An 18,229-nucleotide genomic window follows, 5' to 3' on the forward strand; every position below is an offset into this window, starting at 1 on the left:
TCCTCTGAGGTGTGACTGTACTCTGGAGAAAACGATCCAGAAATTATCTATAATTAAGGACAGAGTGACTGATAACTTAGTGAAATTTGAGCTGGGGTGGCGGGTGTCCCTCCTGATGTCCTGTTCCTTTTTAAATGTAGTTCCAGTTTTGACAAGGCTCTACGCCTGAAATGTTAACTGATCTCTTCTCTCACAGACGCTGCTTGAGCTGCTGGGTGTTTTCCGCATTTTCTGTTTTTGTTTTGGATTTTCTTGTAGTACCCAATCTAGTCACTGGGTGTCAGTGTAAGCACATTCATTAACAGATCCTCATGACCTAAACAGGGTACTGGAGCAGTACAGTGCTGGGTCAGGAGCTTTCAATACAGCTCAGTCAGTGTACAGTAAAATCATCCGATAATCCATCGGGTTATATTGTTTGAAAGGCTTCTACAGCTTTTGGTAGGATAAATTAAAGAAAGAGACTTGCATTTCTATAGCACCTTTCATGACCTCAGGATGTCCCAGAGCGCTTTACAGCCAATTAATTACTTTTGAGGTGTAGTCACTGTTATAATGTAGGAAACTGCAGGCCGAGTGAGTTTAATGTCAGGAGTGGGAAAATTGCTAGAATGCATCATCAGAGACGAGTGGAAAGTATAAGCTGATTGGGGAGAGTCAGCAGGGTATTTTGAAAGGTAGGTCAAGTCTAAGTAACCGAGTAGAGTTATTAATGGCCAGCGAAGTGGTAGATGGAGGAGAATCAATGGTGGCTGTTTATGTGGACTATCGGGGCACTCGATGAGGGTTATGCACAAGAGATTTTGAACTAAAGTGGAGTCCGGTGGATTTGGAGAAAGCCTGGTGTTGCGAATAGGACGCTGGTGCTGAGGGAGGGAGAAAGCATAAAAGACATTCTCGGATGGGCGGAGAGTGACTGGTGTCTCAAATATCACTGCTCCGAATTAACTAGAAACACACACACACATATACATACGTACAGGCATATATACACACACACCATATACACACACATCATATACACAGGCATATATATATACACACACACACCATATACACACACACCATATACACAGGCAGATATACACACACACACACACCATTAGGGTTGCAAAGGGGTGGAAAGTTTCCGGGAAATTTCCGGAAATTTTCCATGGGAAGTTTAGCTTGGGAATTTTGCCCAAAAAAGCACATGCTAGCATAATAGTGTTTTTTTTTTATTTCTTTTTTTTCCACAGGTCCTCTCTTAATTACTAACAGATGGGATCTTAATTATTAAGGAATTTCTTAATCAATATATGTTTATCTTCTTACTTGGCTTGTTTTAATAATTACAAGTTTTGTGTGTGACTGTGAACAAATGTGTCCTGATTGGGTGGATGAGCGATTAGCTCCCTCTATTTGTAATATTTGTATATCGAATTGTGATTGGCCTGCAGGCATCTGTAAGACTGCTATAGTTTTTTTAAGATCCAGGTTGGGGGTCCTGAGGGAAGTCATTTTGTTTTCTGCTGATGTTGTGATGATGCAGTAAGTAAATCAGACTTTATACCAAATAAACCAGTTACTTGTTGAACTCTGTTCTCCTTCAATTTAAAATATACAAAATAATACACTATTGGTGATGTAGCGTCGTGTGTGTAGGACAACAGACACACAGGCACATACATTGCTGATGAGCTGAAAGCGGTCATCAACGATCTTGGATCACAAAAGGTCTTTGCAGTAGTTACTGACAATGCTGCGAATATGAAGGCTGCTTGGGCTCAAGTGGAGGAGGCCTACCCTCATATTACATCTATTGGGTGCGCAGCTCATGGGCTTAACCTGCTCCTCAAGGACATCATGGGTTTGAGAACCATGGAAGCACTGTACAAGAGAGCCAAGCAAGTTGTTAAGTATGTCAGGGGAAAACAGGTAGTTGCAGCAACCTACAACTCCAAGCAAATGACAAAGAACAAGAACACCACACTGAAGCTGCCCAACAACACTAGATGGGGTGGTGTTGTCATAATGTACAACAGCCTTCTGGAGGGTAAGGAGTCGCTGCAAGAAATGGCAATATCCCAGTCTGGGGATATGGAAACCACCATCAAGAAAACACTGCTGGGTGATGTGTTTTGGGAGAGAGTGGTTAGCAGCCTTAAACTACTCTCACCAGTAGCATCTGCAATTGCTCAGATTGAAGGAGATGATGCTGGCTTGTCGGATGTTCTCAGGCTTTTTACTGATTTAAAAGAACAAATCAGCATTGCCCTACCCACATCCCTGCTGCTCAAAGCAGAGGAGAAGGCAATTGTTCAATTCATACAGACGCGTCAAGAATTTTGTGTCAAGCCGATTCATGCTGCAGCATACATGCTGGACCCAAAGCATGTTGGGAGACCAATACTTTCTGGAGAACAGATCAACAGCGCTTACAGTGTGATTTCTACCCTCTCACACCATCTCAATCTGGACGTGGGCAAAGTTCTCTACCAAGCAAGGTCTTTGGAATGGGGATGGGATATGGGAATCATGCAAGCATATCAGTGCACATACCTGGTGGAAGGGACTTTGTGCATCTGAGGCCTTGTCACCTATTGCATCGGTGATACTCCAAATCCCACCTTCATCAGCGGCCTCTGAACGAAACTGGTCACTTTTTGGGAATACGCATACAAAGGTGCGCAACAGGCTGACTAACAAGAGAGTGGAGAAACTGGTGGCTATCCGGGCGAACCTACAACTTATTGAGCCAGATACAGAAGTGTCCACCACACAGCTAGACACTGACACAGAGGAGGAAATGGACACGTCAGAGCCCGAGTCAGAGAATCAGGAGGAGCAATGAGGAGTAGAAGACTCAGAACACTCATGAGTAGAAGACTCAAAGGGACAAAATAAGGACAAATTACAGGCTAAATAAGCTGACGCTCTTTTTATTTTATTTTAGATGGGTCTTTTTTGTGGGGGTTCAATAAAGTTCAAAATTATAACCTAAATAAAGTTTTGAAAGCCTGTTTTTATTTGTATGGAACAGTATGTCTATTTTGACGACAAAGATAATATAAGGGTCAGAGACAAAAATCATCAGTGTGCAAAAAAACTCTAAATTCCCCAAATTCCCATAAATTCCTGAAAATTCCCATGGAAAGTTTCCTCTTTTAAAAATTCCCAGAATTTTGCAACCCTACACACCATATACACACACACCATATACACACACACACACACACACACACACACACACACACACACACACACACACACACACCAGATACACACACCATACACACACACACCATATACACACACCATATATACACACCATATACACATACACCATATACACACACCATATACACACACCATACACACACACCATATACACAGGCAGATATATACACACACACACACATACAGGCATATATACACACGCACGCATATATACACACATGCATATATACACACACCATATACATAGACACAGGCATATGCACACACACACACCATATACATAGACACAGGCATATATATACACACACACCATATACATAGACACAGGCATATATATACACACACACCATATACATAGACACAGGCATATACACACACACACACATACCATATACACACACCATATATATATATATACACAGGCATATACATACACACACACACACCATACACACACACACACACACACACACACACACAGGCATATATACACACACACCATATACACACACACCATATACACAGGCATATACATACACACACACCATATACACACACACCATATACACACACACGCATACACACACACACCATATACACACACACACCATATACACACACACACAGGCATATATACACACACAACATATACACACACACCATATACACAGGCATATACATACGCACACCATATACACACACACACACCATAAACACACACACCATATACACACACACACACACCATATACATACACACACACCATATACACACACACACACACACCATATACACACACACACACACACACCATATACACATACACACACACACTATACACACACACACACCCACCATATATATACACACATACACCATATATATACACACGCACACACACCATACACACGCACAAACACACCATACACGCACGCACACCCCATATACGCGCACACACCATATATACATACACACTGTGATAAAAATGATAACTTCCGGGAAGTTATGTCATCACTTCCTATGAACTATGAACTGTGTACATACCTCACTTCCTGTCATGTCACTTCCTGTTGGACTGGTATAAATACTGGTCTGTTCAGTATTGTAAGAGGCTTCTACCAGAGGCATGGTAAAGACCTCTCTTGTGTATATAGTGTGTTTATAAGTTACTTAAAGCTTACTTTAAAGTTACTTGATGGTAAGTCTCCTTTTTCTTACATCAATTTAAGTAACTTAGTATTTACACTGACAAATACTAGACCTTCAGACAAACTCGGAAGTTAAGGATCCAGGGAACCACCCATCATGGAGAAAATCCTTAGACCTATTCGTCTGGACTTGGACCCGAATACACCAGCAGCTGGCAGGGTATGGAAGCATTGGTATCGTACTTTTGAGAATTTTCTGGATGAATGTAAAGCGGATGCTCCTGCTAAATTGAAGATACTTGTCAATTATGTGACCCCAACAGTGTTTGAATATGTTGATGACTGGGATAATTACGAAGAGGTGATTCGGGCACTTAAGAAACTGTATGCGAAGACCCCAAATGAGGTCTATGCTAGACATCTACTGGCCACAGCCCGACAAGGGCCAGGGGAATCAATTGACGAATTCCTGCAAGAACTTCGCAGGCTCAGCGTAGATTGTAACTTTCAGGCAGCCTCAGCTGAGCTGTACCGCCAAGAAATGATTCGTGATGCTTTCATCTGCGGGATTGCCTCTCCATTTATACGCCAGCGTCTACTAGAAAGTAAAACACTTGAGCTACAAAAAGCTTTTGACCTAGCTTGTTCACTGGATTTGGCAAAGAGAAATGCAGACCTCTATCAGCTGCCCAGATCTCGATCTGCTGCTGTAGCTGCAACCAGACAATTCAAGCGGTCTCAGGTGAACCCTATCATGGGGGAATCTAATTCTGATAATTCTGATGAAGAAGAGGAGGACGACCCCACTTTAGCAGCCTCTTGGCAATCTAGGAAGGAATGCTTCTTTTGTGGAGATGCTTTTCACCCTAGGAAAACCTGCCCTGCTCGCAATGCAATCTGCAGTTATTGCGGGAAAAAAGGACACTTTGCTAAAGTTTGCCTATCAAGGGCCTCTACGAGGGCCAATCCAGCTAAGGCCTACCGAACTGCCCCAATTAGGGCCTATCAAGATGCTCCAGCTAGGACCTATCAAGCTTCCTCTCGAGCTCTCTCCCGAAGAAGCACACCGAGAGTTTTAGCCACTCTCTGTGCAACGACACCAATTACAGCTGCTTGCCCACAGAACCTGTCTCATGCAGCCACAAAAATTTCAATTAAAGGGCATACCTTAGATGCCTTAATTGACTCAGGAAGTACTGATAGTTTCATTAAGGAACAGATTGTTGCGAAATTGAAACTACATGTCTTCCCATCGGACCAGGCAATTGCGATGGCCCAGTCATCACTTAATACCAGAATCTCCGGCTTTTGTGTTGTTGATATGACACTTCATGGTCGTATGTATCCCTCCACCCGACTTTCGGTGCTCAAAGACTTATGTAGTGATCTCCTCTTAGGGCTGGACTTCCAAAAACAGCATAAGAAACTCACCATTGAGTTTGGTGGATCCAAACCCGGACTTACTATTTCTAATATACCATCTAAATTACCATTTTGTGCATTATCAGCAGCTTCACTTGATGAACCCTCATTATTTGCCAGTATTCCGCCTCAATGCCAACCGATAATAACGAAATCGCGGCGCTTTAATCAGGAAGACCAATCTTTTATTGCGGCTGAAATCTCTCGACTTCTAGCAGAGGATATCATTGAACCATGTTCGTCGCCCTGGCGGGCTCAAGTCGTCATTGTCAAGAACCCTCTAAAACCTCACAAACAGCGACTATGCATTGATTATTCGCAAACCATCAATCAATATACCGACTTGGACGCCTACCCATTGCCACGCATTGATGATATGGTTAATAAACTGGCCGAATACAAAGTGTTCTCAACTTACGATTTAAAAAGTGCCTATCATCAGTTACCCTTGAAGGTCTCAGATAAGCAGTACACAGCCTTTGAGGCTAATGGACGGCTGTACCAATTTCGTCGCCTCCCATTCGGGGTTACTAATGGAGTGGCTGTCTTTCAACGGGCAATGGATGGCCTGGTTAAGCAGGAAAACCTAAGGGACACTTTTCCCTATCTTGATAACATTACCATTGCAGGTCACGATCAACAGGAACACGACTCCAACCTCCAAAAATTTCGGGATGCCCTCCATCGCCGTAATTTGACCCTGAATGAATCCAAATCTGTTGAGTCGCAACCGACCATCAACATCCTTGGCTACTGCGTAGGCAATGGTATCATTAAGCCAGACCCAGAAAGACTTCGCCGCTCCAAGAGCTCCCGTCACCTAAGAATCCGGCTTCTTTACGTCGGGCTCTCGGTCTGTTTGCATACTACGCTAAATGGATTCCTAATTTTTCGGACAAAATCCAACCCTTGCTGCATGCTAGATCATTTCCACTGGGAACAGCGGCTGTTGCAGCCTTTAACCTTCTCAAAAAACAGTTGGAGAAAGCGGCTCTTCACTCCATCGATGAGAATCTCCCTTTCGTGGTTGAATGTGATGCCTCGGAGGTGGCGATCTCGGCTACTCTGAATCAGGAAGGTCGTCCTGTAGCATTTATGTCCAGGACCTTACAAGGTGCCGAGCTACATTATCCTCCGGTTGAGAAAGAAGCCACAGCCATCATAGAGGCAGTACGGAAGTGGAACCATTTTCTAGCTCGCCAGCACTTTACATTGATCACGGACCAACGATCAGTCGCCTTCATGCTCGATAATCGAAAACGAACCAAAATTAAGAATAATAAAATACAACTTTGGAGGATGGAACTGGCCTCTTTTGGTTATACCATTCTCTATCGGCCTGGCAAGGAGAATGTGGCCCCGGACACCCTCACACGGGCATTCTGCTCCACTATGTCATCCTCCACTCTCATGGATGTCCACAATGGTTTGTGTCATCCTGGCGTTACGCGCATGCTACATTTCGTACGATCACGGAATCTCCCTTTTTCCACTGGAGATGTAAAGAAAATATGCTCAGAATGCCGGCTTTGTGCGGAATTAAAACCTCAGTTCTTCCGCCCCTCAGATGGTATACTCATACATGCAACCCAACCGATGCAACGACTTAGCATCGATTTTAAGGGCCCAGTGCCCTCTTCAACTCGGAACACATATTTGCTCACCATGATCGACGAATATTCACGTTTCCCGTTTGCCTTCCCCTGCTCCAATATGCTGGCGTCCACAGTAATCTGCTGCCTTGAGCAGGTATTTTCTCTCTGTGGCATGCCGGCTTATATTCACTCAGATCGGGGTCCATCCTTTATGTCAAGGGAACTCAAGGACTACCTCTCAGAACGGGGAATTGCTACAAGCAAAACAACACCATACCATCCCATCGGAAATGGGCAGGTAGAGAGGTATAACGGTATCATCTGGAATTCCGTACGTCTCGCTTTAAGATCTCGGGGCCTACCAGACCAGCAATGGGAAACAGTGCTTCCGGATGCATTGCACTCTATACGGTCCCTGCTTTCTACAGCCACAAATACTACACCTCATGAGCGGTTCTTTGGATTCCAGCGTCGCTCATCTCATGGGACATCACTCCCGTCATGGCTAACTACTCCTGGACCTGTATTACTCCGAAGATACGTTCGGACGTCTAAAAATGACCCTCTTGTAGACGAGGTCGAACTAACCGATGCCAACCCCACCTATGCAAACATACGATATTCCGACGGCCGAGAATCTACCGTATCATTACGGGATCTGGCTCCCTGCCCACCAGGACCTAGTGGGACATCGGGTGATGGCATTTCACCAGGAAACTCTTGGGACCTATCGGGTACCCCTCTCCAGGATCCTGATCGGACACCAACTAGCTTGGTGCCGGTAGAACCCCGTGCTCAAGGTTGCGACCCTCCCAGTACCGCGCATGAAAGTACTGATCCGCCACAGACCAGCTCTGCACCTCCCTCTGAACAGAGGCAGTCCGACTTTGAACCTATTGGGGCTCGTACTCGAAGCCATGATCTCCCCGACCCTTCACAGGGCAATCCAGGCCACACAGACTCTGACCAATGGCCAACCGCATGTAAGCGGACCAGCGACCCTCTACGACGGGAATCCAAACGGGTGCGACTCTTCCTTGTTCGGCGGCTGCGGACCAAAAGGTAGACCACAGCCTCCTAATCCTGCAGGAGGGAAGAATGTGATAAAAATGATAACTTCCGGGAAGTTATGTCATCACTTCCTGTGAACTATGAACTATGAACTGTGTACATACCTCACTTCCTGTCATGTCACTTCCTGTTGGACTGGTATAAATACTGGTCTGTTCAGTATTGTAAGAGGCTTCTACCAGAGGCATGGTAAAGACCTCTCTTGTGTATATAGTGTGTTTATAAGTTACTTAAAGCTTACTTTAAAGTTACTTGATGGTAAGTCTCCTTTTTCTTACATCACACACCATACACACATACAGGCATATATATATATATATATACACACACACCATACGCACACCATATATACAGGCATATACACACACACCATATACACACATACAGGCATATACACACCATATACACACACACCATATACATATATACAGGCATATACACACGCACCATATACACAAACCATATACATATATACAGGCATATACACACACCACATACACACATACAGACATATATACACGTACTTCTACAGACGCTCTGATACTGTCGCCATGGTGTTACTGTCCCACCATGTCGTACTGAAGCTCTGAATGTCCAGATCAAAGAATGAGGTTGAGCTGCTTTTTCTCAGCAGTGTTATGTCTGCACTGAGTGTCTTTCACTGCGAGTTCAGGGTCATTGTCTGGTTTTTAAATGCTGCTCTTCTTGTGTTTCAGACGTGGGAGCCGGTCATTACCTCTGAGGTGAGTAGAATTGCTGGTGTCAGTTATTGGATGAATGTGTCCCTGCTGCAGATGTATTGTGTGTTCGGTTCAATTAACCCCATCAATGCAGTTAGCTGAGGGAGGGGACGACATTAACCAGGGTTTCTGCTCCTGATCACTGACCGAGGGCTCCTCCTGGAAAGTGTGAGTGGATATCGGGTGGGAACAGGATTGTCTCAGCTCTGACACCCACCATGAAAGGTGGGTGCTTGGGTGAGGTATGGCAGCGAGGATGCCTGTGGAGCGCTAACCTCACCAAGGAGACAGGATCTTCAGGAGGTGGGAGGGCTGTGGATTGGTGAGGGGAGGGAAAGGATGCTGTAGGGCAAGGTCAAGGAATGGCTGGAAGCATTTGTCAAATCGCCTTCACGCCATTTTGTTGCAGCATCCACAGAACAGTAAGCCACAACAGAACAAGAAGCCTCCCGCGAGGAAGGAACGGCCAGAGAAATGCGACAGCAGTGAGAGCAAAGAGAACCAGAAAGCCAAGTCGGACGAATCACCAGAGGAACGGAGCGCCGATGAGGATTCACAGAAATCTACACAGAAGAGAAAAGGTATCCCACTGGTTTAAAGCGGGGGGGTGGGTGGGGGTGGCTATGGGGGATTCTGCTCCATCGCTGTGTCCTTGCTTCCAGCCCAACAAGGAATGAAGCAGTGCTGGATCTAGTTCTAGGGAATGAACTGGGACAAGTGAAGCATGTTTCAGTGGGGGAGCATTTGGGGAACAGTGATCATATCAGGTTTACAATAGTTTTGGGAAAGGACAAGGAACAATCAAAAGTAAAATTACTTAACTGGAGGAGGCCTAAATTCAGTGAGTTAAAAAGGGACCTGGCCCAGGTGGATTGGAATCAAAAATTGGTAGGCAAACCAGTAATTGAACAATGAGAGGCCTTCAAAGAGAAGATAGTTCTGGTACAGAATAGACACATTCCTGTGAGGGGGAAAGGAAAGGCATCCAAAGCTAGAGCTCCCTGGATGACAACAGATATTGAGATTAAAATGAGACAAACAAAGGAGGCTTATGACAAATGTAAGGTTCATAATACAGTAGAGAACCAAGCTGAATATAGAAAGTACAGAGGAGGTCTAAAAAATGGACACTCAGGGGCAAAGAGAGAACATGAGAATAGATTAGTGACTAACATAAAAGGGAACCCAAAAGTCTTTTATAAACATATAAATAGTAAAAGGGTAGTCAAAGGAAGGGTGGAGCCGATTAGGGACCAAAAAGGATATCTTTTTGTGGAGGCAGGGGGCATGTCTGAGGCACTAAATGAGGACTTTGCATCTGTCTTCACTAGAGAAGAGGATGCTGCCAATGTAGCAGTAAAGGAGGAGGCAGTAACGATACTGGACAGGATACAAATAGATAAAGAGGATGTTCATAAAAGGTTGGCAGTCCTCAAAGTAGAAAAGTCCCCCGGTCGGGATGGGGAGCATCCTAGGTTACTGAGGGAAGTAAGGATGGACATTGCGGAGGCTCTGGCCACTCTCTTCCAATCCTCCTCAGATATGGGCGTGGTGCCAGAGGACTAGGATTGCAAATGTTTAAAAAAGGGGAGAGAGATAAACCCGTCGACTACAGGCCAGTCAGCCATCAGTGGTGGGGGAATTTTTAGAGACATTAATCTGGGACAAAATTAAGTGGCATTTGGAAGAGTATGGGCTAATAAATGAAAGTCAGCATGGATTTATTAAAGGCGAATCGCGTTTCACTAACTTGATCAAGTTCTTTGAAGTAACAGAGAGGAGTGGATGAGGGCAGTGCAGTTGACGTGCGTATTGACTTTGAAAAGGTGTTTGATAAAGTACCACATAATGGCCTTGTTAGCAATATTGAAACCCATGGGATTAAAGGGGCAGTGGCTGTGTGGATACACTGGCTAAGGGACAGAGCAGAGAGTGGTGGTGAAGGGTTGTTTATCAGACTGGAGGGAGGTACACAGTGGTGTTCCTCTGCTCTTTTTAATATACAGGAAACTTTCGATTTACCGGCACCTAAATAACCGGAAATCTCGGTTCACCGGCAAAATTCAGGAGTAGGTTTTACTTCATGTTTATTTGCCGCCTTCCATCTGTGCTGTGCAAGGGTGTGGCTGCAGCTGTTGCTAAGCTACAGAGACGCTTGAAACTTGTGTTCATTGTTCTACAGTTGTTGCTAAGCAACAGGGTTTGTTGCTTTATACGGAGCTGTCAGCTCTCCCTATCTTTTACTATAGCGTTCGGTTATCCGGAATTTTTGATGAACCGGCACCACGTCGGTCCCATCCGTGCCAGATAAAAAAAAGTTTCCTGTATCCTAATGACCCGCACTTGGGTATATAGGCCATATTTACAAAGTTTGCAGCTGACACGAAACTCAGAAATTTAATAAACAATGAGGAGGCTGGTAACATAGAAACATAGAAGATAGGAGCAGAAGTAGGCCATTTAGCCCCTCGAGCCTGCTCCGCCATTCAATGAGATCATGACTGATCATCCAAATTCAGTACCCTATCCCTGCCTTCTCCCCATATCTCTTGATCCCTTTAGCCTTAAGAAATATATCCAACTCCTTGAATATATTTAATGAACTGGCCTCTACCGCCCTCTGTGGCAGAGAATTCCACAGGTTCACCACTCTCTGGGTGAAGAAATTCCTCCTCATCTCAGTCCTAAATGGCTTACCCTTTATCCTTAGACTATGACCCCTGGTTCTGGACTCCCCAGCCATCGGGAACATCCTTCCTGCATCTAGTCTGTCCAGGCCTGACAGAATTTTATCGGTTTCGATGAAATCCCCTCTCAATCTTCTAAACTCCAGTGAGTATAAGCCCAGTCGACACAATCTCTCCTCATATGTCATTCCTGCCATCCCAGGTATCAGCCTGGTGAATCTTCGCTGCACCCCTTCCATGGCAAGAACATCCTTCCTCAGATAAGGTGACCAAAACGGCACACAATACTCAAGGTGCGGTCTCACCAAGGCCCTGTACAACTGCAGCAAGACATCCTTGTTCCTGTACTCGAATCCTCTTGCTACGAAGGCCAACATACCATTTGTCTTCTTAACCGCCTGCTGCACCTGCATGCTTACCTTCAGCGACTGGTGCACAAGGACACCCAGGTCTCTTTGCACTTCCCCTTCTCCCAATCTATTGCCATTCAAATAATAATCTGCCTTCCTGTTTTTGCCACCAAAGTGGATAACCTCACATTTATCCACATTATCGTGCATTTGCCATGTTTCTGCCCAATCACCCAACCTGTCCAAATCGTACTGGAGTTTCACGACATCCTCCTCACAGCACACACGTCCACCCAGCTTTGTGTCGTCTGCAAATTTGGAGATACTACATCCAATTCCCTCGTCCAGATCATTAATATGTATTACGAACAGCTGGGGTCCTAGGACCGATCCTTGCGGTACCTCACTAGTCACTGCCTGCCACTTGGAAAACGACCCGTTTATTCCAACTCTTTGCTTTCTATCTGCCAAACAGTTCTCTATCCAAGTCAATACCTTGCCCCCAATCCCATGTGCCTTAATTTTGCACACTAATCCCTTATCGAAAGCCTTCTGAAAGTCCAAATACACCACATCCACTGGTTCTCCCTTATCTATTTTGGCAGTTACATCCTCAAAAAATTCCAGTAGATTAGTCTAGCACGATTTACCTTTTATAAATCCATGTTGACTTTGTCCGATCCTGTCACTGCTTTCCAAGTGCTCTGCTATTACATCTTTTACAATGGACTCTAGCATTTTCCCCACTACCGATGTCAGGCTTACCGGTCTATAATTCCCCACTTTTTCTCTACCACCTTTTTTGAATAGTGGAGTAACATTAGCTACCCGCCAATCCATGGGTACTGTTGCAGAGTCTATTGAGTTCTGGAAGATGACCAGCAATGCATCTACTATCTCCAGGACCACTTCCTTAAGTACCCTAGGATGTAGATTATCAGGCCCTGGGGATTTATCGGCCTTCAAGCCCGTCGACTTCCCCAAAACCATTTCCCTACAAATACTGATTTCTTTCAGTTCCTCCCTCTCATTAGTCCCTATGGTCCCCGACATCTCTGGGAGGTTATTTGTGTCCTCCTTTGTGAAGACAGAACCAAAATATGTATTTAATTGGTCTGCCATTTCTTTGTTTCCCATTATAAATTCCCCTGATTCTGACTGTAAGGGACCTACGCTTGACTTCACCAATCTTTTTCTCTTCACATATCTATAAAAGCTTTTACAGTCAGTTTTTATGTTCCCTGCAAGCTTACTTTCATAATCTATTTCCCCCCTCTTAATCAATCCCTTTGTCCTCCTTTGCTGAATCCTAAACTGCTCCCAATCCTCAGGATTGCTGCTTTTTTTGGCCAATTTATATGTCCTCTCTTTGGCTCTTGTTATCCCTAATTTCCCTTGTTAGCCACGGTTGAGTCACCTTTTTTGATTTATTTTTATGCCAAACTGGGATAAACAAATTCTGTAGTTCATCCATGCGATCTTTGAATGTTTGCCATTGCCTATCCACCGTCAACCCTTTGAGTGACATTACCCAATCAATCCTACCCAACTCGCGTCTCATGCCATCATAGTTCCCTTTATTTAAATTCAGGACCTTAGTCTCTGAGTCAACTACTTCACTCTCCATCTTAATGAAGAATTCTATCATATTATGATCGCTCCAACCCAAGGGGCCTCGCACAACAAGATTGCTAATTAATCCTTTCTCATTGCATAATACCCAGTCTAAGATGGCCTGATCCCTAGTTGGTTCCTCGACATATTGGTCCAGGAAACTATCCCGTATACACCGCAGGAATTCCTCCTCCACGGTATTGTTACTAATTTGGTTAGCCCAATCTATATGTAGATTAAAGTCACCCATGATGACTGCTGTGCCCTTATTGCACGCTTCTCTATTTCCCTTTTAATGCCATCCCCAACCTCTGCATTACTGTTTGGGGGTCTATACACCACTCCCACTAACGTTTTCTGCCCTTTGGTATTTCTCAGTTCTACACCCATACAGATTCCACATCATCAGAGCTAATATCTTCTTAACACACTTCAAGAGGACATGACATGAGAAATAAGAGCAGGAGTAAGATCATGGCTGATCATCGACCTTGACTCCATTTTCCCACCCGATCTCCATATCCCTTGATTCCCCTAGAGTCCAGTCTCTTCAATCTTTTCTACACCCTCTCTGAGGCCTTCACATCCTTCCTAAAGTGGTGCCCAGAATTGGACACAAGACTCCAGTTGATGCCTATCCAGTGTTTTATACAAGTTGTTCAGAATTTCCTTGCTTTTGTACTCTATGGCTCTATTCATGAAGCTTTTTTTAAGTGATTTAACAACCTGTTCTGCCACCTTAAACAATTTGTGTTCACGCACCCCCTTTAGTATTTGTACCCTTTAGTTTATATTTCCCCTCTCCATTCTTTCTACCAAAATGTATCACTTCGCGCTTTTCTGCGTTAAATTTCATCTGCCACCTGTCCGCCCATTCCACCAGCCTGTCTATGTCCTCCTGAAGTCTATCACTATCCCCCTCACTGTTCACTATACTTCAAGTTTTGTGACATATGAATTAGGAGCAGGAGTCGGCCACTCGGCCCCTCGAGCCTGCTCCGCCATTCAATAAGATCATGGCTGATCCGATTACTCCACATTCCCACCTACCCCCGATAACCTTTCACCCCCTTGCTTATCAAGAATCTGTCTACCTCTGCCTAAAAAATATTCAAAGACTGCTTCCACCGCCCTCTGAGGAAGAGAGTTCCAGAGACTCACGACCCTCTGGTGAGAAAAAATGTCTCCTCATCTCTGTCTTATATGAGCGACCCCTTATTTTTAAACAGTGACCCCTAGTTCTAGATTCTCCCACAAGAGGAAACATCTCTCCACATCCACACTGTCAAGACCCCTCAGGATCTTCTATGTTTCAATCAAGGCACCTCTTACTTTTCTAAACTCCAGCGGATACAAGCCTAGCCTGTCCAACCTTTCCTCATAAGCCAACCCGCCCATTCCAGGTATTAGTCTAGTAAACCTTCTCTGAACTGCTTCCATCACATTTACATCCTTCCTTAAATAAGGAGACCAATACTGTACACAGTACTCCAGATGTGGTCCCACCAATGCCCTCTATAACTGAAACATAACCTCCCTACTTTTGTATTCAATTCCCCTCGCAATAAATGATAACATTCTATTAGCTTTCCTAATTACTTGCTGTACCTGCATACTAACCTTTTGCGATTCATGCACTAGGACACCCAGATCCCTCTGCATCTCCGAGTTCTGCAATCTCTCACCATTTAGATAATATGCTTTTTTATTCTTCCTGCCAAAATGGACAATTTCACATTTTCCCACATTATACTCCATTTGCCAGATCTTTGCCCACTCACTTAACCCATCTATATCCCTTTGTAGCCTCCTTATGTCCCCTTCACAATTTACTTTCCTACCTATCTTTGTGTCATCAGCAAATTTAGCAACCATACCTTCGGTCTCTTCATCCAAGTCATTTATATAAATTGTAAAAAGTTGAGGCCCCAGCACTGATCCCTGTGGCACACCACTCGTTACATCTTGCCAACCAGAAAATGACCCATTTATGCCTACTCTCTGTTTCCTGTTAGCTAGCCAATCTTCTATCCATGCCAATATGTTACCCCCTACACCATGAGCTTTTATTTTCCCCAATAACCTTTGATGTGGCACCTTATCAAATGTCTTCTAGAAATCTAAGTACAGTACATCCACCGGTTCCCCATTATCCACAGCACATGTTACTTCCTCAAGGAACACCAATAAATTGGTTAAACATGATTTCCCTTTCACAAAACCATGTTGACTCTGCCTGATTACCTTGAACTTTTCTAAGTGCCCTGCTATAACACCTTTAATAATAGCTTCTAACATCTTCCCTATGACAGATGTTAAGCTAACTGGCCTGTAGTTTCCTGCTTTCTGCCTCCCTTTTTGAATAAAGGAGTTAGATTTGCTATTTTCCAATCTAATGGAACCTTCCCCGAATCTAGGGAATTTTGGAAAATTAAAACCAACGCATCTGCAAATTTTGAAATTGTACCCTGTACACCCACATCCAAGTCATTAATACATATCAAGAAAAGCAGTGGTGCTAGAACCGATCCCCGGGGAACCCCACTGTTTCCCTTCCTCCAGTCCGAAAAACAATCGTTCATCACTACTCTCTGTTTCCTGTCACTTAGCCAATTCCGTATCCATGTTGCCACTGTCCCTTTTATTCCATGGGCTTCAACTGCTGGTAAGCCTATTATGTGCACTTTGACGAATGCCTTTTGGAAATCCATGTACACCATGTCAACTGCATTGCCCTCATCAACCCTCTCTGTTACCTCATCAAAAAACTCGATCAAGTTAGTTAAACACAATTTGCCTTTAACAAATCCATGCTGGCTTTCCTTAATTAATCTACGCTTGTCTAAGTGACTGTTAATTTTGTCCCTGATTATTGTTTCTAAAAGCGTCCCCACTACCGAGGTTAAACTGACTGGCCTGTAGTTGCTGGGTTTATCCTTACACTCTTTTTTGAACAAGGGTGTAACATTTGCAATTATTCAGTCCTCTGGCACCACCCCCGTTTCTAAGGAGGATTGGAAGATTATGGCCAGTACCTCCGCAATTCCTTCATTCACTTCCCGAAGCATCCCATCTGGTCCTGGTGGCTTATCTACTTTAAGTACAGACAGCCTTTCTAGTACCTCCTCTTTATCAATTTTTATCCCATCCAGTATCTCCTCTACCTCTTCCTTCATTATGTCTATGGCAGCATCTTCCTTGGTGAAGACAGATGCAAAGTACTCATTTAGCACCTCGGCCATACCCTCTGCCTCCATGTGTAGGTCTCAATTTTGGTCCCTAATTGACCCCACCCCTCCTCTTACTACCCGTTTACTATTTATATGCCTGTACAAGACATTTCAATTCCCTTTTATATTAGCTGCCAACCTATCCTCATACCCTCTTTTTTTTTTCTCATTTCTTCTCTGAACGTTCTATATTTAGCCTGATTCCCCATTATCACTAATCTATAGTTCTTGCATCTCTTTGTACTTTCTCTGCAAATTTGCTCCTCCAAATCTTTCCCACTATTTGGTGGTCTTTAGAATACACCTAGTAATGTAATGGCCCCTCTATTATTTCTTAACTCTAGCCATATAGATTCTGTCCTTGACCCCTCCGGGACATCCTCTCTCTCCAGCACTGTAACATTCTCCTGAATCAATACTGCCACCCCACCTCCTATCTTTCCTTTCCTTTCCTGAACACCTTATATCCAGGAATATTTAATATCCAATCCTGCCCTTTTTTGAGCCAGGTCTCCGTTATTGCCACGACGTAATATTCTCATGTGGCTATTTGTGCCTGTAGCTCACCAACCTTGTTTACTACGCTTCGTGCGTTCACACACATACACTGTAAACCCATCTTAGACCATCCTGTATTCTCTCTTAGTCTGACCCCACCTAATACCTTACTATTTCTTATTTTAGTGCTCTCCCAATCCTTTGTGTCCTTTGTTTCTTCTTTCTAATGCTACATCCTGGTGCCCATCCCCCTGCCAACTTAGTGTAAACCCTCCCCAACAGCACTAGCAAACCTCCCAGTGAGGATATTGGTACCGGCTCTATTGAGATGCAACCCGTCCGGCCTGTACAAGTCCCACCGGCCCCAATGCCCCAGGAATCTGAAGCCCTTCCTCCTGCACCATCTCTCCAGCCACACATTCATCTGCTCTATCCTCCATTCAATAGTAACTTTCAAAAGGGAATTGGATAAATACTTGAAAAGGAGAAATTTGCAGGGCTGTGGGGAAAAAGCAGGGGAGTGGGACTAATTGGAGAGCTCGTTCAAAGAGCCGGCACAGGCACGATGGGCTGAATGGCCTCCTGTGGTGTATCATTCTGTGATGAGATACACGAGCGGAGAAAGGTTGACGTGATGCCGAAGCACAGACCATTG

General features: G+C 44.3%; 1 protein-coding gene across 1 annotated transcript in view; it reads left to right on the plus strand.

Annotated features, from left to right (window-relative positions):
* The window catches only part of larp1 (La ribonucleoprotein 1, translational regulator), a 143,116-nt gene that overhangs the window by 47,332 nt on the left and 77,555 nt on the right, over window positions 1–18,229 (plus strand). The window contains exons 3-4 of the mRNA XM_085996204.1: window positions 9,172–9,198; window positions 9,605–9,776. Coding sequence (XP_085852330.1) covers window positions 9,172–9,198; window positions 9,605–9,776 — 199 coding nt within the window. The remainder of the gene's footprint in view (window positions 1–9,171; window positions 9,199–9,604; window positions 9,777–18,229) is intronic.

Source organism: Somniosus microcephalus, chromosome 8, assembly GCF_052327205.1.
Source record: "Somniosus microcephalus isolate GS21.2 chromosome 8, FLI_Smic_1.0, whole genome shotgun sequence".
Taxonomy (NCBI): domain Eukaryota; kingdom Metazoa; phylum Chordata; class Chondrichthyes; order Squaliformes; family Somniosidae; genus Somniosus; species Somniosus microcephalus.